The sequence below is a fragment of the Nematostella vectensis genome, chromosome 4 (genome assembly GCF_932526225.1).
Source record: "Nematostella vectensis chromosome 4, jaNemVect1.1, whole genome shotgun sequence".
Taxonomy (NCBI): domain Eukaryota; kingdom Metazoa; phylum Cnidaria; class Anthozoa; order Actiniaria; family Edwardsiidae; genus Nematostella; species Nematostella vectensis.
In genome coordinates, this window is record NC_064037.1 from 4,432,931 (window position 1) to 4,460,918 (window position 27,988).

General features: G+C 40.7%; 1 protein-coding gene across 4 annotated transcripts; it reads right to left on the reverse strand.

Moving 5' to 3' along the window:
• Positions 1-1,484: 1,484 nt before the first annotated feature.
• On the reverse strand, positions 1,485-26,869 carry LOC5513062 (jouberin). Of its 4 annotated transcripts, none has more exons than XM_048726573.1 (36): positions 26,545-26,869; positions 26,191-26,243; positions 25,872-25,902; positions 24,996-25,092; positions 24,868-24,925; positions 24,698-24,785; positions 24,317-24,449; positions 24,061-24,202; positions 23,646-23,712; positions 22,301-22,475; positions 22,018-22,110; positions 21,434-21,536; positions 21,016-21,108; positions 20,464-20,568; positions 19,934-20,059; positions 19,512-19,576; positions 19,052-19,103; positions 18,721-18,806; positions 18,484-18,538; positions 17,910-18,025; positions 17,397-17,565; positions 17,031-17,091; positions 16,412-16,519; positions 15,405-15,457; positions 14,511-14,605; positions 13,946-14,079; positions 13,535-13,675; positions 7,746-7,918; positions 6,436-6,747; positions 5,859-5,931; positions 5,406-5,473; positions 4,591-4,677; positions 4,056-4,218; positions 3,383-3,471; positions 2,352-2,440; positions 1,485-1,805 (listed from the first exon to the last, which is right to left on the reverse strand). In XM_048726573.1, the coding sequence occupies exons 1-36, from the start codon at positions 26,552-26,554 to the stop codon at positions 1,658-1,660; spliced, it is 3,711 nt and encodes a 1,236-aa protein (XP_048582530.1). In that variant the 5' UTR covers positions 26,555-26,869; the 3' UTR covers positions 1,485-1,657. The 4 variants fall into 4 exon arrangements, with proteins under 4 accessions (XP_048582530.1, XP_032238499.2, XP_032238500.2 ...); XM_032382608.2 differs by having other exon boundaries at positions 22,301-22,472; positions 26,545-26,857; XM_032382609.2 differs by having other exon boundaries at positions 16,418-16,519; positions 26,545-26,857.
• Positions 26,870-27,988: the final 1,119 nt, after the last annotated feature.

Sequence of the window (27,988 nt, forward strand, 5' to 3'; positions counted from 1 at the left end):
CCCCCCCTCTAGAGAACCACAAGCATCGTTAGTCACATAGTGTCCTATGATAACGAAATCGGCCCCCCCCTCCCTCTAGAGAACCACAAGCATCGTTAGTCACATAGTGTCGTATGATAACGAAATCGGCCCCCCTCCCTCTAGAGAACCACAAGCATCGTTAGTCACATAGTGTCCTATGATAACGAAATCGCCCCCCCCCCCTCCCTCTAGAGAACCACAAGCATCGTTAGTCACATAGTGTCCTATGATAACGAAATCGCCCCCCCCCCTCCCTCTAGAGAACCACAAGCATCGTTAGTCACATAGTGTCCTATGATAACGAAATCGCCCCCCCTCCCTCTAGAGAACCACAAGCATCGTTAGTCACATAGTGTCCTATGATAACGAAATCGGCCCCCCTCCCTCTAGAGAACCACAAGCATCGTTAGTCACATAGTGTCCTATGATAACGAAATCGGCCCCCCTCTCTCTAGAGAACCACAAGCATCGTTAGTCACATAGTGTCCTATGATAACGAAATCGGCCCCCTCCCCTCTCTCTAGAGAACCACAAGCATCGTTAGTCACATAGTGTCCTATGATAACGAAATCGGCCCCCCTCCCTCTAGAGAACCACAAGCATCGTTAGTCACATAGTGTCCTATGATAACGAAATCGGCCCCCCTCCCTCTAGAGAACCACAAGCATCGTTAGTCACATAGTGTCCTATGATAACGAAATCGCCCCCACCCCTCTCTCTAGAGAACCACAAGCATCGTTAGTCACATAGTGTCCTATGATAACGAAATCGCCCCCCCCCCCTCCCTCTAGAGAACCACAAGCATCGTTAGTCACATAGTGTCCTATGATAACGAAATCGGCCCCCTCCCCTCCCTCTAGAGAACCACAAGCATCGTTAGTCACATAGTGTCGTATGATAACGAAATCGGCCCCCCTCCCTCTAGAGAACCACAAGCATCGTTAGTCACATAGTGTCCTATGATAACGAAATCGGCCCCCCTCCTCCCTCTAGAGAACCACAAGCATCGTTAGTCACATAGTGTCCTATGATAACGAAATCGGCCCCCCTCCCCTCCCTCTAGAGAACCACAAGCATCGTTAGTCACATAGTGTCCTATGATAACGAAATCGCCCCCCCCCTCTCTCTAGAGAACCACAAGCATCGTTAGTCACATAGTGTCCTATGATAACGAAATCGGCCCCCCTCCCTCTAGAGAACCACAAGCATCGTTAGTCACATAGTGTCCTATGATAACAAAATCGGCCCCCCTCCCTCTAGAGAACCACAAGCACATTGTGTCCAATGACAACTGGTTAAACATCTTCCCACGTTCCCGCTCCTAAGGCCTTCTGGGCTATTTTGCCGCCACATTGACAAAATTACCCAGTAGGCTCTAGGAGCGAAAATGACCTCCCTCTATAAAACGACGAGCTAAGGATATCCCGGCAATACAAATGCTCAACTTCATAAAAACAACGTCATCCAAACCATTTCATGTTTATTAATTATATATTTTCGTCGGTTTAAAACAATTTACATAACACAAAGTAAAATATATTAGACTATTGAACTCGTCATAAAACAAATCATGTCAGACCGTTCATTTATCTGACCTTCCTTTAGCAAAGCATGCCGGGTAGACATTATGTCGACGTCACCTCTCAGCCCTTGATAGCGACGTTGTCTTCAAGGGGGGTGCCGACTTCTTCGTGGGGGGTGCCGACTTCTTCGTGGGGGGTGTCGACTTCTTCGTGGGGGTGTCGACTTCTTCGTTCTTTTTATGTCGTCTTCGTTGACGGGCCCTGCAAAAAAAGACAAATTCCTCAACACGTAATTCTAAAAGAAGAAACAACAACAACAAACTCGAAAGACATTGTCCATTTCAAGTTACCCTAGGGATTTATCTTATTTGATCTATATAATTGCATTTTATACAAACACTTTATTTTGGGAAATTTCCAAGGCGAAAATTCCGGGTGGTGGGGGTTTATTCTTTTTTCTTCCTTAGTATTGATCAGTTCGCACTTCCTTGGACGGGTTTAAAATGCGATTTATCACTTATTCTAGGAATAAATAGTTGTAACCTTGTTGAGAGCCGCAATAACGCAGTGATAACTTCGCTTCCAAGCCAGTGGAGCGGGGTTTAATCCCAGGTCAGACTTACTAGTTGTTTTACATGTGTAAAAAGCTGGCTTTCTACATTAGGGACTTTGTACCCCCCCCCCCCCTCCCCCCAACCCTTCTTTTTGGAAAATGACGTTGAAGCCGGACGTGATCTCATATATTGAAAACGAAACTCTTTCACCCTTCCCTGCGGCACATATCTCTGTTGTTGCTTTTCAACTCGCCTTTGAGTGGCTGCCATCTCGGCATCGCTACTATCCTCCGGCCCTGACAAGATCCGCAGTTCACCTGTCTTACTTGTCACCGCAGTCATCTGAAAAGAACAATGCAGGACCATGTTTGGCACTCATGGAACACATGATCAGGGGGAACCTGATCATTGGTCATCACCCTTAATAAGGGTTTTTACATACACCTATTTAAAAAAAGGCTGCACCCGGAGAATCAGTGTATCGTAACCCGCGGTGGTTTATGGGCATTAAGTAAATAAGCTAATATGCGTAAATAAAATACAAATACAGGTTTCAAAAGCTGTAGAATTCTTGTTTATGTTCTTATGAACATTCTCATGGCTTTCACATACAAGGATTCAGCCGTTTATTTGCTACCCATGAATCACCGCGGGTAACGACACATGGATTCTCAAATGCAACCTTATTTGAAATAGGTGTAAACACTGGTTGTGCTCCGTGGGTTGTCCTTCGAACCACTAGCACGAGGCTAAACAACGGAACACGTGATCGAAGACTAAACAAGTCCTTTAAAAAGGGGAAATCAGAAGAGAATTCGATAGCATACAAGTGCCTGCATTTTGTTCTACAAAATTTTTGTAAGAAAACAAGAACTATACACAGTCATCTCAAAAGGGGACTTGCGCTAAAAGATCACGTGACTGTTTGGGTGGCAACTAGCGCGCGCAGGCTTTTAGCGGCAAAATAACAGCAACAAAAAGCAACTTAATCAGCGCTTACGAAAAAATCCAGAATTCTTTTTTTTTTTCAGAAAGGGTTTAGTTTCATTTAAAGATGAAATTTTTCCGTCGTTCTCTGGTGTGACGGGCGCACCTATTTCTGATTTTTGGTTTGATTATTTTGTTTTGAATTTGCCACCCAGAAAGGCAACATGATCTTTTAGCCCGCTATTGGTTAAGCTATCTCAGTCAACTAAGGTCTTCCATACCCACTTTCCTTATTTACAAGAGACTTATTACAAGCAAGTTCGGGGGCTCTGCTTGGGAGTCCCTGATTAACTTTACCTTATCCTTCTTTTTGTGTTTGCTGGTGTTAGTAGGCACTGCAGGGGGTAGCTGAGTTTCTTTTAGGTCCGCCTCGGAATCTAACTCTTCTGTTGGAAGATGAAAAAAAAAAATTCATAATGCATCCTTTGTCCCTCGCAAGGGGATTGGCCAGGGAGAGATAAAACTGGTAGGTAAGTCTCTCAGATTGTACATAACCCATGAACCACTGCGGGTCGACACAGACTCTCGAGTGTAGCCTTATTGAAATGTAAGGGACAAAATGTTTAGGTCCCAATACTTTTATATGCAAGTTCTTGTCACTTATATGTGAGTCTGTCAATGAGGTTGCATAAGGGAAATAGGAACAGTTTTTACGACGCCTCCAAATATATAGATGTCCCTATTCGGGACAGTACCTTTGTCAATGAAGTTTTTTAAAGGGAATTAAATCCCAGCGATGTATTTTCATGCGGGCTGATTGGTTAATAGCTAGTGTACATTTTTCACAAGACAAATATCAGGTGATACCGTCCAGCCAAAGCTTCACTTCTTGGCGACTGTTTATTTTGCGAACAATTTATCATCCTTGGACATTATCCGACGATATCCCAGCCGCCACAAGGGTTTATTTGCTAAGTGCCCCTGTGCTTATGAGACCTTATGATACTGACGTCCGAATCCGGGACTATACCTTTCTCCATGATGTAGTTTGAAGGGAAGTAGCCCTGTCTGCCGTCCGCCAGCTCACCCATCCACCAGTTCTCATTGTCTTGGTAAAGCACCGTGATAACGTCACCTGGCGTGATGGTTAGCTCGTCCGCGCGATTTGCCTCGTAGGGGTACATGACGAGCACCTGGCGAGCACGTGATAACCACGTGGAGTTAGCAAGAAATGGAGCAAACATAGGTTGGTATGGATAAATCATAAACACTTGGTAAACACGTGATGAGGTTAGCGATTAGCCTTGTACGGGTACATCACAAGTACCTAGTAAACAAGTCAGTACCCCGTTAAGGAGAAATGGACAATCATAGCTTTTTTTTGGGACATTACCCACAAATGGTAAAAACACGTGATACATTTGAGGACGAATACGACAACGACCTGGCCGAAACTAAGTGCGCACTCTGGTCCATTTCTTCTCTCTATCGATTTCAAAAAGGGCCTCTGGCCTCTAGCCAACATGGAGAGAGATACTTGTAGCGAATGAACACGGCTGACTCACCTGTTTCTTGGGTTGGGCTGCCTGTTTGGACTTGAAGGCGCCCGCGTTGAAACTAAACGTCGGCTTCTGATTCAGCTGTGACATGCGCTTTAGAGAAACGTGAGAATACCGTGTCAAACTATCCTTTCTTTGGATCTCTTGTTTAAGTGATTTTAGTTATTATTTCAGTTGCGTCACAAAGCAGTTGAAAAAATATTAAATCGATCATGTAACGTCGATCACGCTTCATGATACCTACGAATCGCTCTTTATAACGAATGCATGGCCACAACTCATTCCCGACTTTTCCACACTTAGGTCACGAGGCTGGCGCGAATCAATACAACATGATAACGAAAAAGCCACGATAGGTCACGAAATGATCACGATTCGTGTTCACAGACACGAAAAAACAAGATCAGGCTAGGGTTGTGATACAAATCAAACACGATTTAAGCAAGACAATAAATGGTCACGATACGATTACGAGACGTTCTCGTTACGGTTGCGAAACGATCTCGACAAGGTAACGACATGGTCACGAGACAATCCCGAAACGGCTACGACACAGTCACAACACAATCACAACATAGTTAAAACCAGCCACAGCAACGCCAAAGAAAATCACTGCAAGGTCACGGCACGGTTAGACGAGCAATCACCAAATTGTCACTATACGACACATTCAAACTGGTCTTAAGACGTAGGGTCACGACAAAGTCACGAGATGACCACGACGCGAAGTTGTCACGAAGCAGTCACGAAATGATTATAATAGCATCACTGTTACGATCACCAGAGTACGCTATGTCCCGGAGAGTCTACACTCGTCTCACCAGTGGACCTGGTGTCTCGGCCGCCGGTGCCGCCATACTCATCGTGAGAGAACCCTGTCTTGCATATCCTGAAAAGAAAGGGCCAACAAAAAGCCAGTCAGTCACCTTTCCGAAACATCCAACTGTCTTTTGTATGAACAGACCGTTTCACGATGTTGCGCGCGCATTCAAAATGTCACAGACTGGCGGACCCTCGCTTATCTTAAATGGCGTACGAAGTGGACTTTTAGACGAAGCTATAGAAAATGCTGTCAGAGTACTTCTTTCGAGAAATTTGGAGTCAAATTCCCCTTCGTCTGCGTTTTGGATCAGCTTTGGCCCGCCAGTCTGTGGCATTTTGGATGTGCACGTAACATCGTGAAAACGGACTCTCAAATCGATTCGTTATTAAAGGACGTACGAGTTTTTGTTGTTACAATAGTACTACAACCCTACAAATACTTGCAGACTTACCAGGCGTGAACCTCCCAGATGCACCAAAATGCTGCTGGGCATGAGGCGTGCTCGGGAATCCAGTGGCTGGAAGCTGTACAGACAAGTGTGAATGAATGAGTAAATAAAAGAGTAAATAAAAAGGATCCGAAGGGTTTGACTATGATCAGCCTTGGAGTTCGGGTCATTTGGATGAACAAATATTCATAGGATGCACAGCAGTGAAGGAATTAACTCTTGCTCGGGCACCCTGGGAACGCAGTGTCCTTAATAACAGACTTAATAATTTTCAATAAATTCTTTGCATTCAATTTCTGTTGATTATTTTTATTTCCCTCCATAAAAACAAGGGGTTCTATACAGCGGAGTGTCCGTAAGGCGAGACTTTTTATGCTTTGAAGTAGAAGGTTTTGGAATGATTGCATTTAAACTAGGCACCCCACTCCATTGCTCTCACGCATAAAAACACACGGCTGCGATCGTATAGAACATGAAAGATCTTGAGTCATGGTGGCACTTCGTGATCGTTTATCGAGGGTTAAGGCCACGGTAGGTGGCCTTTACCCTCGATAAACGATCCCTCGATAAACCCTCTTACCTGTCCCGGTGAAGGGGTGGGTTGATAACTTGTCATGTACGTAGAAGAAAAGTCAGAGCCCCAAGTTGATAAGCTAGCATTCGTGGCAAGGCCCTGTCGAGCTGACCGCATTGCAAAGTCCGGGCTCTGGAATGTGACACGCCCAGTGTGTGCTTGGAGGGGCTGTTTTGGTGGTGTCTGGAAAAGTGGAGTTTCTGGAGTTCGCTGTATCTGTTGTTGGTACATGGTGTTGATGCCTGGTGTCTGGAATGAGGCGTTGCCTGGTGTACGCAGCATGCCAGTGTCCATGAGTCGGGCAGTGCCAGGAGTCTCCTGGGAGGAGATTTAATATTACTTATCTACTATTGGAATCCCTGGCTAACACAAGACCGAAAAACATGCTTGTACTACCATGTACCCTTTGCAGTCGTCCGCCTTTACCACCACGAGAATTGAAGCGCTTTTGTGAATGACAAAAACGCAGATGATTGCAAAGGAGACTAATTGAACTAGAGACCTTTATAACCGAAAAGTATATATAGAAATGTATAGAAACGGATCTGATCTGTAATCATAGTATTTAACGAAATACGAAAGCTGCGACGCTACTGCCAATAGCACAGGTTTCATATGTAACGAGATTAGCGTATAAAGACAAAATTTTATCAAAATTCTTAATGTGTCAGGGTAAAAGCTTAACTGGTGAAACATTTTTGGAACCGCAAAATCGCAAACCATTCACTCTAAAAACAAGAACTCATTTTACTGCTTTTTTTCAAATACAATGAGAAATAAGTAAAATTTTCAGAAGAATCACCTCTGGCGAAGACCACGTTTACAGCTTTTAAATAGTCTCAACGAAAATCACTTTGGGATGAATTATATGACTCGCGATATCCAATGTCTAGGCTTAGGACATGACGGAAAAACATGACATGACGATTCAAATAAGCCCATTTCACATCGAATAAGGCGGAAAATTTTTCTGAGTACTAAGTAACTTATAGCAATCAAAATATCAAGTGCGACTTTTTTTTTAATTGATGCGACTTTTTATAAAATGTCTTTGAAATTTGAGCTTTTCGTCCCTGAGCTCATACATAGAGCTAAGATGATCAAGGAAAATTATCTTAAAAAGCCAAAATCTGGTTATGTGCACTTCGGCCTCACGTTATTTGTGTTTTAAAAATCAGTCCGTAATACAAGGAACCTATAGCCATTGTGAGAAATTGTGTCTTCTCTCTCTATCTGGAATTGCGCGTTGCGTGCAACTTCCTCACGCTTAGGAGAGATTCTCGGAAAATTCTTTATCTGTCTCTTACCGAACTTACCAGAACGGAGTCAAGTTTGCTTTTCACCCGCTGCATTCGCATGACGTCATGGGTGACATCACCCATGGTCCTTAGCGACTCAACCATCGGGGTGGCCAGGCTGGTTTCAAGGGCTGTCTCCTTGACTGGGGTGGCCCCAGGTTCCATTAGGCGCTTGGCGTCTTCTTTCGCAGCTGTATGTCGAACACAATGTTTGATATCAGTGCTGGAAAACTAGTTCCAGTACTGCGCGGTTAAACCAGCCTTTTTGTTTTGAAATGGCGGCGTTTTACCGGCGAACTGTCACATTTTGGCGAATGCTAAGAAAACTAGATCAAACCTAAGGCTAAAATTTTCTATATTAAGGTTGTTTTTATCTTGCAAATAGTCCATCGCATCAGACAAAACGCATTTCCTTGCTGCTATCGAATTTTAATCCAATTGTACTCTGCCCTCGATGTCGTTGCTCAAGCCCCCTATTTTCGACGTTCGTTGTATTGTGTTAGATATAATTACAATTATTCACCGAAAGCGAAGTGAATAGCGGTGGATAGTCCCCTAGACGCGAAGCGTACATTATTCCGTGATAGCGAACCAATCAGAGCACGCGTTCTTATGTAGTTCCCGCCAAGTATATACCAAACCGCGATAATTACAGTTTAGATTGTAACGAACTTCAATTGTACCCTTGTATCCACAAAGCATCTCCTTTCGCTAATTGACTAGTGAAATTCTTGTTAATAAGACAGTACTTCTCGCATCCTTATTGGCTTTTATTACCAAGCTGTCATAAAAGCCACGCTAGCGCAAGACAGGCTGTTTATCTGATTGATGCAATAAACTATTTTGATTGATGCATTTTTATGTCTGCTACCCTTAACATTTTACAAAGTTATGAACTACCTTTTTATCCTTATAGAGTGGCTCATTAGATTGGTTTCAATTAATCTGTGAAACACTAACTGTTAGTTGCTGAGTTGTTGTTCACCGTGCGAGATACGCAAAACAAAACAATAGAGAACAAAATATTTAACTAGTATTACTATATGTAAAAGTGTAGTATGCCACTAACCGTTTCACGGATTAACTGAAATCACTCTAAGCTCACGGCTCGTTAACTCCTGCCTGCACTCCTGACCACACTTTCTGGATGACAAAGAATCCTAAATGAGCTACATTTGTTATGTAAACTTCTCAGTGATTATGTTTATTTAACGAATAGCTCTTTGACCGAAAAGTAGAAATAGCCCCAAAATACATAATAAACATAATTATTATTTACTATTTGAAATAACGTTTAATTGTCCATATATCTTTTCTTTCCAAATATTTGCTAGATAGAAGATCTAAAAATGGTTGGCATTTCTGCTTGATTATTTGAGTTCCTCTAGCTTTAACTTGTTACTGTAGAATTCCTTTATCGTCGTGGCATCCTTTGACGCTCTCTCCGCTGCTTTTTTACCGTCCTTCGCGACGAACCGAAAAGCGTAGAGTTTGCTACTGTTTAGTTGCTTGCTATAAAGGGCAAGACGTAGCTTCTTTTTCTCATTGCGGACCGCCGAAATTTCCCGCCAAGTAAAAACGAGTTGTAGCTTTGTTACGTGCCCGTGGTTATTCAGTTCGTACACAAACACGCCGTTACAACCAAAACCCAATAGAACTGGGATTTTTCTGGAGTCTCTAGCGCCTACGTGTAATGATAAGCCATACAAGGGCAGCTCTATAGCAGATTCTAGAAACTTGTGTACGATTTCGCCCTTGCTTGTGTTGGAGTTTTGTCTGTAAAACTCAGTTGCCAATCTTTCGTACTGAATGAACTCTGGACCGGATCTTTTCACTGGCGCGAAAAACTCTCCGAGCTGTGACGCCAAGTATCCGTCTTTGCTGGTCGTTGTGTCATAGTCTCCAAGCCAGAATTGAGCGAAGAAACCATCAAATATAGCGTGCTGTTTCACGGAGACAAGCCCGATAAAGCAGTCTTTTGGTTATAAGGTGTTTGATGTGCAAACACAAAAATTCGCAAGCAGCATATTCGAGGTTTCGCACATTCCGAGGGTAAAATCTCACGCCGAATTTGAGATTAAGAGGGCGTCCCTTGCGTGCCGAAAGCTCGTCTTTTAGGTCAACCCAATCGTGATCTTTTCCTGTGAACTGTAGTCCGAAGTAGTCTTTGCTTTGGAGCTCCAGTACTTTGCAAACACTGTCGAACAAGACCTGCGCTTTCACCCAACTTTCCTCAAATGTAATAGAGAATGTCGTGCGATCCAACAGCGCAACTCGAAACTCGCGCTCGCAACTCGGTTGCAACTTCGTACCGTAAATAATACTTTGCGATCTTATAGCTGGCATTTTAAAACGAAAACGTCAGCTGAGGATTTTTTTTTAGTAACACAGATCTTCGTGCATTAGAGTTTCAGTTGCGATGCGCACCCTTCGTTAGTTAAGGGATGTTTCACCGCTTCCGCACTGTGTAATACCTCATTGGTGTAATCAACTAACAGAGATACCGCTATGAATTTTTAATGGCTTTGTTCTATTCTGCACTTATATCACTATTGTTCTCATCAGCGTCGCTTTTGTTAAACCTTTTTTGCGGTAGATATGAGCATTTGTGCTTTGGATACATAACCCCACATTTGATTCCGAGATTCAGTAGTAAGGTTAAAAAGCTTCGACTCTAGTTGATAACTAAGGGAAGCGAGTACTATTGACTTAAAAAATCCTAATAGGGAGACTAGGAAAGGGCTGTCCGACATCCGAGAACGATTGATGGCAATGACGTAATTAATAGTCACAAAATGACATGACTCACCGAAAGGCTCCGACGAAAGTGACTGACGGGTGTTTGATGTCACAACAGATTATTGGCTTTTGTACCATGCTTTTTCTGTTGTTTTTCGTGATATGTCTAGTGCTAGACGAATGTTTGACGTCACAATAGAGCATTCGCTTTGATGATATGTTCACTGTTCCTTGATCTTCCTGATGTGTCTGCTTTGCATAAAAATGACGTGTAGTAAAGTTCCGAGCATCAGCCATATACATTCCAAAGATGTCTGTTTTCTGGCTTCGGTCATTGAAACAAACATTTGGTGTTTTTAATTGGTCAGCGCCTCGGGAGTGGAGTCCTAATTAGAATCCATTTTATTGCTGGCCATTGAAAACGCTTCAATTATTTTGAATGACGGAAAGCAGACGGCGATTTAGCTGTTAAAAATCCTCGCCGAGAGTTGTCAGAATATTAAGAACACCAGCAAACACAACTTTGTATAAAAATATAAGTCATTTATTCGTCATTTTTTATATAGCGCGGATTGCGATACACACTTTCCACCGGCTTTTTGAAGTGTGACCTTATTTGATAATACGTGTAATTAGCAATTATCCTTATGCACCATAAAATTTTTAATCAACTGACAGTTGAATGTGTATGCAAAGAATACTGATTAACTACATTTTCTTAAAAATGTGTAAGCGTCTTCTCTGAATCACTTCCTTTTAACCGAAAATCGCCCTTACATTACGAAGGTTAATACTATTTCACATTCCTTAAGGATGACAGTTTGTATTTAAAAATTACTTCTAAAGCTTTTGGTACAACGCTTTCAGCTGATACTCTGTTCTCGAATATTCTTTGATCAAATTGCCTTTTCTACTTATCGTGGTAGAACTGCCTTATCTCAGCGGCATCCTTTGCAGCACGCTTCGCTAATTTTTTGCCGTCCTTCACGACAAACCGAAACGTAAAAACCCTGCTGTCATCCAATTGCTTGCTGTAGAACACCAGGCGTAGCTTCTTTTTCTCATTACGAACTACCGGGATTTCACACCATGTAAACTCGAACAGTAAATTTGTCACGTGCCCGTGGTTATTCAGTTCGTAAACAAACACGCCGTTACAACCAAAACCCAATAGAACTGGGATTTTTCTGGAGTCTCTAGCGCCTACGTGTAATGATAAGCCATACAAGGGCAGCTCTATGGCAGTTTCTAGAAACTTGAGTACGACTTCGCCCTTCTTGGTGCTGGAGTTTTGTCTGTAAAACTCAGTTGCAAGTCTTTCGTACTGAATGAACTCTGGACCGGATCTTTTCACTGGCGCGAAAAACTGTCCAAGCTGTGACGCCAAAAAGCCTTCTTTGCTGGTCGTTGTGTCATAGTCTCCAAGCCAGAATTGAGCGAAGAAACCATCAAATATAGCGTGCTGTTTCACGGAGACAAGCCCGATAAAGCAGTCTTTGGTTATATGTTGTTTGATGTGCAAACACAAAAGTTCGCAAGCAGCATATTCGAGGTTCCGCACATTCCGAGGGTAAAATCTCACGCCGAATTTGAGATTAAGAGAGCGTCCCTTGCGTGCCGAAAGCTCGTCTTTTAGGTCAACCCAATCGTGATCTTTTCCTGTGAACTGTAGTCCGAAGTAGTCTTTGCTTTGGAGCTCCAGTACTTTGCAAACACAATCGAACAAGACCCGCGCTTTCACCCAACTTTCCTCAAATGTAATAGAGAATGTCGTGCGATCCAACAGCGCAACTCGAAACTCGCGCTCGAAACTCGGTTGCAACTTCGTACCGTAAATAATACTTTGCGATCTTATAGCTGGCATTTTAAAACGAAAACGTCAGCTGAGGATTTTTTTAGTAACACAGATCTTCGTGCTTTGGAGTTTTCGTTGCGATGTGCACTCTTTTGAAGTTGGCGGTGTTGAACCGCATTTACATATGTAATCAATAACAGAGTTAAACCGATGAATATTCAATAGCTTTGTTCTCTTTTGCACTTATATTGCTATTGTTCATACGAGCGCCGACTAAGTCATAAGCTAAGTACCCGATTGCCCATGGTTTTATTAAAATTGCTTTTGCTTTTATTATGATAATTTTGCTAGAACATAAATCACGTCTTGGTCCCAAGAATCAGGTTGAGGACCATAAGTTGAAAGATGTCATCAGAAAACCACTGATTTTCTCAGTTTCGCGCACTTTCGACGAACAGCATTATTGACGTATTGACACTTTTTTGTGCCTGACTGAACGAGATTTAAATTATTAGGATTATTTTTCTATTTTTACTGTTTTGTACAATTTTTCTGCGTATTTTTTTAAACATAGAAACGAGTAAAGCGTAGTATTCACTAGTGACGCAAGCAAAAGAGATAACGCTTGCGCGAGCACAAGGTTGTTGTGTAGCCGTCCCGTTGTTTAGTTCTTACAAATACAATGGCGGTATAATTAGTGCAACTAATAAAAGAACAATGAAATTCCATGTTTAACATATTCATATGCTAAACAGAAAAAAAAATCAGAGGAGTTTTATGACGAGTGAGAACGTCACCGAAAACAAAAGTGAGGGACTTAAAAACATGTCCGATTCATTTTGGTTTTGACCGATTCAGCCTGTTTCTTTTATTTGTGTTATTTTGAAAAAAAAAAAAAAGATATTAGAAGATATGTCTAATTTACATTCAACAAATGCATTTTTTTTTTCTCTTTGTCATTGATCCGACACGACGTTTGTGGTATTGATGTTCACATAATTTTGATACGGGGGGATTGTCTAATTCGAGCGTTAAAGCGAGGCTTTGGCTGGCCAGATTTTTTTACATCAACTTAGTTATTCTACAGCTTGTCATAGCCTAGTCTTCCTCGCACCGTTATAGATTCGTCACGCTAGGCGGCGCTAAGCGTCTTAGCTTTTCTATGCTTTTCTAGTTATACTATTTGTTCATTACGTCACACCTTAGACAACCAATCACAGCAGCACTTACCTTCGACATCACACCAAAAACAACCAATCACAGCAGCACTTACCTTTGACGTTGTATTTGTAGACGAGCACGGGTTGGCTGTTGCCGAATGAGCAGAATACGATAAGGTGATCGAGAGGGTGGAAGTCCACGTCTGACACGGCGTGTTCGTACGCGAGGCTTGTGTAGATAGACACGATATCACCTATGATACAAGCAAACCACCCAAGGTTGTATTGATTCAAACTCTTTGCTTCAAAAAAAAAAAAATCCTAAGATCAACCTTGGGCAAAACTAGCACAAACCGTACACACAACAATAAAAAAAAGGTAAAATAAAAAGAAGCAAACTGTAGCCTGTAACAAGGTTGTCCTTGCTGCCGTATTCTATCTCATGGAAATGCAGGCAACACATTGCAAGGAAGATGCAGTCGCAGGATTTTGCAGGCAAGACATTACAAGCAAGATGTAGTCACCTGTATCCGTGTTCCATACGTAAGCGAGCCCATCCTCTGACCCGGAGAAGACGAAAGAGCCGCACGCGCTCATCGCACTATGAATGTGCTCCTTGAAGTTTGATGCGCCAAGGTACCGCTGCATTATGGTATAGCTACAGAAAGAAACATGTTCTTAGAAACGACACTTGTTTGCTTAAATAAGCGCCACACTTTGGACTAAACAAGCATCGCAATTACGGCGTATATCCTTTGTTCAAGCTAGGACATTCCCTGAGTTTCCTCTTATGCGCTGCATAAGAGAAGCAAAAAACTGAATGACTTATAAGCGATGCAGTGCTCGGAAATTTTCAAAAACTCCAAACTTCAAGGTCGGAATTGAGAATCCTGAATCACTGTATACCCCTCCCCCCTCTCTGTCACTCTTCTTTTTCTGGTGGCCATCATGTACTGTTTACTGAATGAAAAGGCGTCTTTACAAGCTCCATGATCATCAAGGGATCTCCTAAAGGCCACCGCGACCTCCTAAAAGCGGACACGCTATTGCTTGGTAGAGGGGTAACCCTGTGTATATCTTTACCCTTACCTGCGTAAGTCAAGCATGTAGAGGGCGCTGTTCCGTGTGTGGACCAGTAGCTTGCGTTCACCAGGATGAAGCAATATGGAGTTGATCACGTTTCCCTGCAAAAACGTCACAGTATCAATTTATGCAATACCTTGAATCACATAATTCCAGAGATAGGTGGCGTCATAGTTGATTTCACGAATGGCCTGAGTTGCCGTAAATTTTTATTCAAAAAAACCTATGCAAATAGGTTAGAGAGTATAACGAACTAGTCTCGTTTGATTTCCTGTGAAATACAGTCAATCCTCTATTAAGAAAAATGGCTCAATATATATTTTTTTTGCGATAAAAAATGATGCAGGGGAAGTTACGAGATTTTAAAAATGAAGAAGGTCTGTAATATTTAAAACAAAATATGACAACATTGTCAACATCCTCGGGGACCCAGGGCGTCGCGGAGATCGGGCACACATGGAGCGCGCCAGAAAGAAAGAAACATTTTCTTTCTCGCGCGCTCCGTGTGCCCGATCTCCGCGACGCCCTGGGTCCCTGAGGATGCATTGTCGAGCAAGAAGGGTCGGGTCAACAAACATCAATGCCCCACACGTCCTTCGCCAGCAAGATACAAACCAAGCAATTCTTGCGCCGTTTTGACCTTATGTTCAGAGGTGTTGTGAAACAGTATGACAACATTTACTTTGTCTAGTTGTTAACCGAGCGGAGAGGCGCTATTGTACGGGGCTCGCCGTAGAAATGGCTCCGACAAAGGGCTAACGCTCAAAACATCAGCGAAACTACTCTACATTCAAAGAGGCGTAAACCTACCATTTCAAACTTGTGTTGATTTATTTTTCTTCTTACAACCACCTAGTTTCACTTCAGTTTTTCTAGTCGTACCATTTGTTAATTATTTACCTTCAACTCATCTTCGCGGAGATCTTTCAGGGAGACCCAGCTATAGACAGAGCCTACAGGAAAGCAATTATTAGTACCACAATAACAGCCGGAATTGCGAAATCCCACGGTGAGATGAAACAGGAGAAAACCATTGCCCAGAGTATGTCGAAAGCGATGCGCGAAAAGTTGATGGCGTTTATGTTGCACGGGACAGCTTTCTGAATATTCGATATCTAGTGTTGCGAGTTGTTTAATTCAATGAAAAACTCGCAACACGTTGCCAAGCAAAAAACTGCGCAAAAAGTTGTTCCCGGTACAACTTTTCGCGACATGGCGTTGCGCGAAAAGTTGTCTTTGCAAGCTGTCCTGTGTAACACCAACACTACCTTACAAGGCAACTTGCAGTTTTTGTTAAAACGATACATTACGGTTTCCTTTCATCAGGAGAATCGACATAGACCGCTGTCAAACGGCGAAAGACAAAGGACTTTTGAGACAGACAGAAATGGACATTGGAATGTATCTGTCTCGCGAATTTCGTCGCACTTATAGAGACGAGCAAGTCCGAGGCGGCAACAACAACAAAAAAGCTAATGTGCAATAAGTGAAACTGCTTACTCTCTTTCAAACTTCTAGCCGGCTCTCTAGTGGGCAATTCGGAAATTACTGTTTTAGGTGTTTCGGGATTCCTATATCCCGCAAAAAAGAGAGGGAAGGAGAAAAGCCCTCCCCGCCCCTCCCTTTCTCACGCCTTTTAGCGCACTACACAATCCCCAAAACGTTGAAACATTGATTTTTTTCACTTAAGAGTATACACGCTATACAAGCTCAACACAAGGTTGAAAAAGCATGTTGTGACTATCTGTGAAACATAGTAGTTGCGCTGATGGCGTTTCTTGCGATAGCCCTTCGTCTTTTGCTCCGACGAAAGGGCTAACGCTCGAAAAGTCAGCGCAAATACTCTGTTAAACAGGCTAGCAGTCTACCTCCAAATTCGCTTATAAGTGCTCATATAATATAATTACCTCTACCTGCGGCAGTCTTTTTCTTGCGCCCGGTGATTGTCGCAGGATCAAGGTACGTCTGCCAGATTATGATACAGCCGGAACTATCCGCTGAAAACATGGTCGTTCCTAAAACGGAATCAGATAAATAATTATACTAATCTGACTATGGGGTTACTGAAGGGGTGTTTGTAAAAAAAAAAAAAAATACAGGTTACGGGTATAAAAAAATAAATAAAACAATAACAACGATAATGATAATAATAATAGAAAATTTTGTATAAACAAATTATTTGGAAAGTTTCTCCGAAGTCAGACCGAGCGAGACAAATAACTAAACTTTGACTATATAAAGTTCTTGTCTTATGTGTAGTTCCAGAAAATATCCATACCCCCCTGTTAAGGGGGTCGGAGGTATGAACACCCACCCCACTGGAATTTCAAACGCCCTGGAAAAAAATAAATACAGTAACTGCTAAGGAAAAAGTGCATTTTACCCCCCCCCCCTCCCTCCCCCGTGGGAATTCCTGGGCATACCACCACCCCCGGAATTTCCAATCCCATCAAGGGGGGGGGGGGGGGTATGGATATTTTCTGGAACTACACAATTCATGACATTATCATTTGGCTTTTACGGTACCTTGGGAGTCAAAACAAATGCTGTTCACAAATCCACTATGACCACCCAGTTCTCTCAGCAACTAAAATAGTATATAAAAGACGTATATCAAAAAAGAGGAGTAAACCTTTATTAACTTCGTCTTCTTCATCCGTTTAGAAATAGTTAAAGGCGCATTGTCACCAGTTTACTTTCGGTCGATTACGTAACAATCTCCGATTATTTTTAACGGCAGTGAGTCTATTGGAGGAGGATGTGACTGATAATTTAGAGCGGATGGTCTGTTTAATAGCGCCGATTCTAGTAGGCGCTCCGGAAGTAAATTGGTGACAATGCGGCTTTAATATGAACTATGGTTTAGGTGACTTCTACAAGTACAAAGCACACCTGTCCATTGGGCCCTTCACTATCCTTGGTCCAGACCCTTAGGAGTCTATCATATCCCCCGGTCACCACGATCTGCGTGGCGACTGGGTGATACCTGGCGGCATACACAAAGCATGGATGAGGAAGGATCTTTAAACTGGTAGTCATCATTCCCTTTGTGTCCCAGATCCTGCAAATACAGGAACATTGAACGTTTTAGATGATCATTTGAAGCACAAATGGTGGAAACCTGCCTTACTTGAAGGCAAAGGCTGATTTAAAGTTGTGAATGAGGCACAACTGGGGCGTGACGCATGAATCGGGCCAAAGCAGTTTTGAAACAGACTTTCTTGCTAACGGCCAAGTATGTCTCATTAAAGAGACAGTGCCCCTGGTTTAATTTCCTTGTCAAATAAGGTGGAAATTTCACAGTACTCAAAGTAGGCAGCTCATGTTCTTTGCTTTTAAAACAAAATTCTGATCCGAATGGACAGAGAAAGCCACGTTACAGTCCCATCGGACCAATGCACCTACCTAACAGTTCCATCGGAGGAGGCCGACATAAGCTCCTGGTCATCTTGTGACCAGCACAAGTCATAGATGATACTAAAATGTCCAGGTAATTCACCGCTACAGTCGCCTGATGGGATCTGGAACATATAATAATTCACTAAGCCCATCAATATTTATTTAAGGCTGTTTGGACAACACTCAAAACTTATACTGCAAACACTAGGGATTTGCTCTGTTGGGTGGTTTTATCTTGATATCAGAAAGATACTGTGCATATATCGACTGGGAATCAAGCCAATTTCAGCAGGGGTGAAAGTCCTTATTATCCTGACTTGAAGTTAAGATTCTTACTGGTGCTGTTGGTGGTAAAAGACAACTCTGTCAAAGTCAAAGAGTCTGTCAAAGAGTTTTTGGTATAACAGGTCTATCAAGTCCAACAAATTTGACTGCAAAATCAAAACACCGCATGTCTGCAACTGACAATGAACATTTAGTTCTTTGAAGTACACACTAAGTCATGGTTTTGAGGTTGCCCCTACTAAAAGCGAGAGTTGGCTATAGCAGCAACTTTTGCTATTATTATCAGCAATTGTACCTCATATACGATGACAGGGAATGAGTCCATGTCTGCACATGCGCAAGCCAAATACCTAAGGAGACGAAATACAACCACTGTAAAAAGTTATCAAAAAAACAAAATTCCCCATGGCTATTAATTCCAATTTTATTAGAATTTGCCATTCACCAGGCGAGAATTACAAATCTTATTTCTAAAAAAACAATTTGGAACATCTGCTTTGAGCAAACCATACCAAAGGTATCAGATAATTACCTTCCATTGTTCGAAAACTTGACTACGAAACAGCCTCTTTGTCCAGACCGTAGTGAGAGGAACTGCTTATTGGGGATGCGGTTGACCTAGAAAAGTATTGAGGTCAACTTACTTAAAATCAAGTACGGACAGTAAGTACATGAAATCCTGACAAAGGAATGCTATAGAGAGAGAAGTATGTAGTTAGATGTAGCAGGGGAAGATATAAGGAATGAACCCTTGGCCTTGAATAAGGTGTTGAATGCTTTACATGACATCTGTTCCTATGCTTGGAGTAATTATGCCTATCTTACATAAAACATCAGCAGTTCAGAAGATAAAATGCTTTCACCTGTCCTGGGAGGCGGGTCCAATTTGTTGGCTCAGTTGACTCTTTCTTGTCTCTGAAAAAGGACAAAGAAATAATATATTCAGGGACTATTGACATTTTTTACTTTGCCCCTTGAATAAATGATTGCAAGAAAAGAATAAAAAAATTGCAGCCTCAGAGACTTGTAATGTTTCTCCAACAATTGGGTTAAATAAGCTTATCACATCCTCATTCCTGCATAATACCAAGTCACACAAAGTATCCATTTACACTTGCTATCTAGCGACTGGGGTACTTTTTAATTGAGTTTTGTTACTCAATCTATGGACTTCAAGTAAGGACAATTTCCTTGCAAAAGTAGTTATTGTTTCAAATGTAAACAATAAAAAGGTGTGGCTGATCTGCATTGTCTGATCTGATCGTCAAATGGAATGCAGCCGAATGCATCAAACGTGATATTAAAAAGTAGATTATATGGTACCTCTTGCCATGCGCTCTTCTCTCTGCATCAGTTGCCAACTCGTTGAATGAAACTCTACCCTGTTCCTAAATATCAGGGGGGGGGGAAGAACAAGCAAAAGTACTCAAAGCAATGCAGCATCCCCTATTGTGTTTATTGTTTATCGAGGATAGCGCATACTGTAGCTTTCACTCATAAGACCATTAGTGGTTCATTATCATCATTTCCATCAGCAAATAGTAAGTAGACAAAACAAGTCAAACATAGTATTATACAAACATAATTATGGCACTCTTTATCTTGATTTGGAGCACTTATTAGCCCATCATCCTCATAGATTGATTCAAATAAAATGCAACATTTTAGAGTAAAGTTTCTATAATGTCAACAGGCTAAATAAATAATGGGTTTATCATTTTCCAAAAATCTGGGCGCACACTGACCTGCTGTATAGCGTACATTGACCGCAAACCTGGGTCCACCTCTTTAGGAGGGATAATCCCTTTCAGTGTGACATAGAGTGTGGATGGGTAGGGAACTCTTCTCGCTAGTTTCCACCAATGGTAGACCTGAACAAACAATTCACATGGTGGTCACATGAAAATAAACAGGATCTTGAAAATATTTAAGTCATGACTTTTTAATTTGCAATTGGAACAAAAAATTGCTAGGTCTTACTACTAAAAAGGCCGGCAAAGAGGTGGAATGGCCTTCCTTTGGCTAAGATTTTCCCTTCCCAATGTCTAATCATACTAATCTAGACTGTATAACAACGTTTTCTATGGTTACTTCTATTTTGCAGTAAATTTATCAATCTTGAGAAGCACTAGAAAACTGCTTAGTAGTGTCATTCTCTAAATAATATAATAGGTCTAATAGATTTAAAGGTCTCAACTTTATTTTGTAAACACCTGGCCTTCCACTCTGAATGGAGGAAATTCTAAATAAATTAGGCATGTTTCTGCTAGCTTACCTCTAAAACATTAGGATCTCTAGCACGAAATGTTGCTCTTCCTGGGTAGAACAGCTGCAGTCTGACTTTTTTGTCTGTGTTAATTGACCCATTTGCACCCAACACCTACATACATGAAGAAAGAAAGGTCACAATTTCCATGAAATGTAAAATTATCAAAATGTTTAATATTTTAATTCTTCAAAAGAGCAGCGCACATCAAGGATAAGAGATAAACAAAAAAATCTTTGTGTACAATCTCGATTTTAGAAAATATTATTCCCATTAGCATACTATATGTGTCTAAAAAGTAGTAAATAAAAGCTCAAAACTAGATGCAAGTAAAGACTATTGGAAACCATTTCTGCCAGAATTTTGTGGATGGGAGAAAAGAATATGATAAGTTCCAAACTTGATAAAAACACAGAAACATTGGAACCATTGGAAAGCATACACACATATGTCTCAAAATCCAAGACGGGTTAACACCCCAGTGATTTCTACACATAGTTGCATGTAGGCTTATTGCACAGCAAGTTTGCAACAACCTTACATCAATTGACTGTATTTTACCTTGAGAAAAGCCCAGGCAACATGGTACCAGCCTTTGTCAGTCTCTGATCTGCTCTGGCGCTTGGCTGCTGCCACACTCAGGAAGTCAACAATCTGTATCAAAAACAAAAAATATGAGATGCCAAAGATGATTTACTTGAGATGCTGGCTTATAATGTACATCTTGATTTATACAAGGAAAGCCAGAGCCGTTAGCAGGCAATGTAAGATTGGGGGGGGGCACAATACAGAAACATGAAGAAAGTATTGGGGGAGCACAGCCACGCCCCTACTGGTCATTTCCTTATAATTTTTGAAAATATTGAGGAGGCCCCCAGTGCCCCACCCCCTACTATGGCTCAAACTTAGTGACCAAACCATGGTCGCAATTGCATAGTAAAATTCATGAGCTGTGGTCCCTGGAAAACTTCCATTTTACCTCAAAAAGGATGACAACTTTAGGGTCAGATTCCTGTTTGCCAAGGAAATATGAAAACTGTTCATTGAAGAGTAAAACTTCCTCCCAGTAAGGTACAAGACACCTCGAGAAAGAAACAAAAACAGAGGGTTGAATACATGATGACACAATTTGGGTAGCCCATAAACAATGTGATTTGTATAAGCAACTTGCTTAAATAGCTGAATTGTGCTATTCTTTTGTGACACCAAGGGCAGATAGATAAAACATGAAACATTGGCATTTTTTTTTGGGAAGTGTGGTTTTTCAATTCAACATTAAAAATGGCAAATATTTGCTTGCAAGTGAACACATTTTCAAAATAGTCAAGCCTCAAATTTTTGAGCAGCTGAAAAGTGTTTATTTTTGTTATGTTTTGTCAAGCAGTAATTACCATGTGCTTGGTCGAGTACACCACAAGACAAGTTCAATAAAAATTTGAAACTGGAACCCATTTCTATTATCCTTGACATGTGAATGTGTTTCCTCACTCGTGACCCTACAGTGTTTCGTCACTCGTTACAGAACCCTGATCATAAGTGCTGTCACAATAAAACTAAACATACTTATTCTTCTTGAAGTCAAATGGCTGTGTCATCACAGGAAGAATATAGTCCACATTGCTCTCAGACTCATAGAAGGAAGTGACATTACGATCTCTGGAAAACAGTTTATGAGCAAAAAATGTATCAAATCCACAAAACAGGAGCAAGTCTGGTATGAAAGAAATGCGGAGAATAAAAGTATGACAATTTCGTAAGAGATTACACAGTCAATAATTTATTCATGGAATACATCAATGAAAAGGAAAGCACACACAAAAGTAAAAATATATATACATATGCTAACTTTTCTGATTTCTTGATATATTTTCCAGTGTCCATGTCCACCATGTGTACTCTGACCAGCGGGTGAAGAATACTTAGGTCAGGTTTGAGTCTGTCAGCACGGTGGATGGTCACAGAAAAGATGAGTCCGTCATCAGGTCTCTTCCTTGTTGTAGAGTCTTCCTCATTGCCATCTGCATGTAAAATGAAAACCTTAATGTGTGTGTATTTTTTTGTTTAGATGTTCAGAAGGATGGGTTATGCTACCTCTCAGCTTCCTACCTGATGGAGCTGTAGTTAGTAAAAAGTAAATTCATTGGCACTTCAGAAAAGTAGCAATAATCCATAATTTTTGGGGAGGGGACGAGATACTAAAAAAAAATTGGCCTCTGAACTATCATAATTCAAAGAATTTGAGAATGAAATAAGGATATTTAGATTTAAATTCTTTTAATGACTTGATTATTCAAGATGTCAAGATTTGAGCCAGAGCAGCATTTGGGGTTGGTCTCTGATATAGGCTTATGTACAGTGATGACTAAAACTATTGAAACATTTTACTGTGGTAACCTCTGTAAAAAAACCTGGTCATACCTCTGCGATCAGACGCTCTAACCTCAGCAAAATAGTGTGGTAATTAGCCATTGTTTTTCAACAGCGGTACAAAACCCCGGGTTTACCGCAGTTAGGATGTACACCAATTATGAGAAGTACACACGATACGACATTGCTCTATAATGTCTATAATTTATATTCACTTAGTCTTACTTATGGAAAACATAGTTTAAATTAGAACGACTTTCTCATTGACATGCAAGCAATTGCTAATCTCAAAGGTTCTCCGTGAAAGTTTCTACATATTCTTTCTGGAAGGATAAATTGTTTGTTGATCTGAATGAGGGGAATAATCGGACAACTAGCTCAGCAAGCAAGTTAAGTATTTCAGTTTCTGTAAATAAACATATATTTTGTGTATTGGTTAATTTTCGGATAACATGGGTGGAGTAGAAGCTCAGTAGCTTCACACTTTTTGATTAATTATATGACGAGATTTACGGGTGAAGTTTTGATCGCTTCTAGTTGAGCATACTGTATAACTCTAAACTTTCTTCTCGTGGGAATTACAATTTCAAGAAAGCGGTTTTATGAATATAACGTAACCGTGGTCAACACCGCCATTTGCGAAAAAATCTTGGATGCGGTCGCCATGGTTTTGCTGCCGAAAATGTTGCAATAGTTTTAGTCGAATAGTTTTAGTTTTAGTCATCACTGTACACCCCTGTATGCAAGGTCTATGCTCAAGCAGCATCGGGAATTTACTGTTACAGCTAAATTTTTTTTTAAGCGGAGCTTCTTCTCTTGCATACCTTGGAGCCTTCTTCTTACACGCTCGCCTCTTCTGTTTGGACTCTTGGGCTTTTGTGTCACATCAGGCTTTCATAAAAATGATTCTTTAGCCCAAGAGAATTGTACAATTCTATTCTACACTGTTGCTAACAATCAATCAATTTCATGTGCGATTACAAGCTAAATAACATTGATAAGTTATGTTCTTTTAATATCACATTGTCAATACTTTTAATAAACTTTACCTAACTTTAGAGTATGTAAATCATACTCTAAATGCTAAACAGAATTTAAAAAGAATTATTGAAGAATACCTCTGAAGGGATTTCTCATAAAAAATCTAAGTCAAATCAGGGTAATCCTGACAAAATTATTAAAGTTGGAGGAAGGAAAAGGGTCATTTTATATACATAAGCCTGTGCAGCAACAGTGTACCTGTGGGCCATCTGGGGTGTCATCCGCAACAAATGCCTCATTCTCCTTGCCACTCTCTTCTGCTGCAGCAGATGCTCTTGTAGGTGTTTTGGGTTTCTTTCTTCTCTTCTTTTTAGTTGAGTCCTCAGGTGTGTCAATTGTTCTAACAAAGAAACAAATTGCATGTTAAAGTTCTTTTTTTTTTCATCATTTCATCTAATTGCTTGATGCTTAAGATAAGACTTCACTTATTAGCCTTTTAAATTTGTTATCTTACTCAGATTGTGATGTCTGTCTTCTGTGCCTTGTCTTTTTTGGAGTAACATCCTCAGTTTCTGGTACATCTCTACTTTCAGTTATAAACTGTTGGTAACTTTCCTTGCTTTGTTTTGCATTAGAGGAGTTTTTATCTGGAGACAATAAAATATAGATAGGGCTATGCAAAGAAAATTTGGCAAAAGTATTCACTGAAAGCATAAAATGCTATTCTGAACAAGAAGCAACATGACACACATAGATAATCAAAGGTGTGTAAGCCAGTGCCCTGTGGCTGCCACTATATAGATGCTACAGGTTACAAAATGTTCGGCTCTCTTGTGTCAGTGCCCACTATGGGTCAGTTAACTTGCACTTGGATTTCTAACATTTTACAGTTTACCTCCATTATAAAGATTCTTTTGCAGCAGGTCCTCCTCTGAGTGGGAAGTTGCCTTAGCAATGGGACTTCCAGATCTAAGGGTCTCAAGCTGCAAAAAAAGTCAATTCACACAAAGGTCATCTACTGTATTTAAGGTTGGATTGAAAGGCACCTTTAAAAACAGTGCTTACCACAGAGTCCGTAGTGTGTGCCCTCTTTTTCTTCTTTTTCTTTTTTGCACTTTGAGCGCTACAAGGAACATTTGGTACTCATCAATCACAACTCTAAATTAAATTTGTTATATCTTCTAGTGAAGTACCTGTCCTCCGCAACAGCATCCTGCAAGAAGGACTCAAACCGCGCCTTGGTGCGCTCCCGCGCCTTAATGACTTTGGGACTCTCATGATCATCCATCACTGTGGAGATACATTCTCTGTCTTGGTACACCTTTGCCTTATTTGCCTTTAGTAATTAACACTCTTATGACAGAAGCCTTATCTACTTTTTGCTTCTTATACTGTAGCTACCGCCAACACTCAAGGTCTAGATCCCCTTTTTATACCTGTCAACCCCCGAAAATCTCCTTTTTTAAGGGAGGGTCGGGAAGACCCTTGTCAGCGTTTGCTGTACAGAAACCTCTCGTGCTCAAATCCACTCATAGATCTCACAAGGTGATAAATTGCCCTATGTAAGGGAATTATCGTATTAATTATTTAATAAAAAATAGGCAAAATGTCGATTTTTTATAGAATAATTTTTCAGAAGTTTTAAAAATTGCTAAAAAGGCGGAGATCAGGTGATCAACACGGGAGAAGGGGTTCAAAATATTATGCTGGAGAGTTGACAGGCTTCTTTCATTCGTACTAAAAACTGGTGCGCACAGAAAAGGAAAATTTCATGCATGCACTTTGCTTATTGACTCGTGAGGCAAAAAACTCAAAGTGCCCAGACACTGATTGAACAAGCTACATAGCATCTCATGAGCAACTGAGGAGAAATTTTTACTTCTTGAACTATCAGTTTTTGGCTTTGTGGGGCAGTGAGCAAAAGGCATGTTGAAATTTTCCTGACTGTGTTTCCTGACTGTGTGTGTGCTTCTATCTAGTAAAAATTGTGTAGTATACATGACCAATGCAAGCAAAATCATAATTCACACATGAATATCATGAAGATACAAAAATGAGGTATGACTTACAATGGTCTCTTGAACCTGCCATATCTCCATTCTAAAAGACAATTTTAGAAGGGGCTAAATTTAATATCTTTTTTATTGATATTAGCTATAATGCCCTATACTGTTTATGCTGTCATTCAGTGGCATAGCCAGGATTTTTAAAAGGAGGGGGCCCAAAAGGCCCTTTCAAGGCATTTTCTCCCATATTTTAGATAATGTCTCATACATTTGTACTGTATTTTTGGCTGCTAGAAGGGGGGCACCTTGGGCCACCCCCCTGGCTATGCCTCTTTCATTCTCAGGAAAATTAAAAGAAACTGGCCTCTCAAAGGGCAAGTACCTGTGTCTCCAGATTTGACGTAGCTCTCCTGTGCTTCTTTTTCTTGGCAGAGCCTAACTCACAAAAAGGTAATCTATCAATCTAATTCTTCATTACTGTAAGATCATTATTGGTATAATTGAAACAACAGCTTGAATTTCAAGTAAAAATTTGTCAATCATATACTTAACAGTATATAGTTTATACTTAGTCCTATCGATTAAAATTTTAACTACGATAGGACTCCTTATTTTGACCTTTACATTTTCAGAACTTGGCATATGGTGACAGGCGATCGTTTAGCTCACATAAGCACAGGTCTAACAAAATCTTACTCATAGCCAACTACTAATTGTGAGAATCAATGTTTCTTACCTGTGTCCATATTGTTGATATTGCTGTTGCTCTTCTTTCTACTTAAAAACTGCTGCTTCCAGTTATTTCACATCATTTTGGCGCGTTTATAGCCTTTCCCCGAGAAAGCTTCCAAACTTGCTAAGAATTGCGGCGATCTAACGGTCCATAGAGTAAAAACTTGCAGCCACGTTAAATACCAGCCATGGCTCTATTTCGATATACAATTTAAAAACTAAAACATTAAATAAAATTGTTATGAGAACAGTTCAGCGATATTTTTAGAGCCGTTAGTTTTGTTGTTAGAGACTTGATAGCGGGCTCGGACGCCAAAGCACAGGAAGACCAAAAGGTTATTTTTTCCCACCACAGACAACCCAAAATTATTTTTAACTCGTGAATGCTTGAGCAACGAGAAACACAAAAGGGTAATAGAAGAGAACCATCCTCTATTTTGTCCTTCTAACAGAATTTTTTTTACTCTGTGGACAGAGACCCTGCAAACAGAGGCTTTTCACAATTCTTCCCAATCAGCTAAACTAAATATCAAACAGAACTCGTACAAACACATGGCCCTCGCTTTAAGCGAATAATAATATTAATCGAATGTGTAGTTCCAGGAAATTACAATCCCCCTTCCATTGAGGGGATTGTAAATTCCGGGGGGTAGGGGGTTCAAACGCCCAGGAATTTCCAGAGGGAAGGGGGGTTAAATGACCTTTTTCCTTAACAGTTACAGTATCTATATTTTTCCAGGGAGTTGGAAATTCCAGAGGGGTGGGGGTTCATACCTCCGACCCCCTCAATAGGGGGGTATGGATAATTTCTGGAACTACACAATAACGATTTTGCGCATTTATAGAATGTTGACATGCATAAAACACTTTATATGACAGTAGCATGATTAATTATTGCGGGTATCTTATTTTGTTTTCGGAAAGAATATGCTAAAATTTGACATGCTAGCAAAAACTTTCCGTACGGTACGATACCAATGGTATTAAAACTAATGTAAGTTAAAATTCGACTAAGAAATTCCACTTGACTCTGACCGCAACGACCCGGGTTCGATTCCCATTGATAGCGCTTTTTTTCATTATTTATTTTTTTTATTTTTATAATAATCAATTATACTGTTCTTGGTGTGTCATGACATCGAAAAGAAAAAAGGTATAAGGACATTTTTATGTACTCTCAGCATCTTGAATGTGTTCATGCTTTGTTCAGTATCCTGTATACCTTTTATGCGCACAAGAAATAACTAGAAAAATATATTTGCATTCACGAGTTGGCTCACAGAGCCTTTGATTTTATTTTTCATGGCTGCGGATAAACTGTTGTTGTACACATATTCTCGCTACTGTAAACTAGGTCCCATTCCATTCGGGCTATTTCCGGAATATCTATTTGTTAAGTTGATAATGAATATGCTTCATAAATAAATGGGTTATCGGCAGCAACTAGT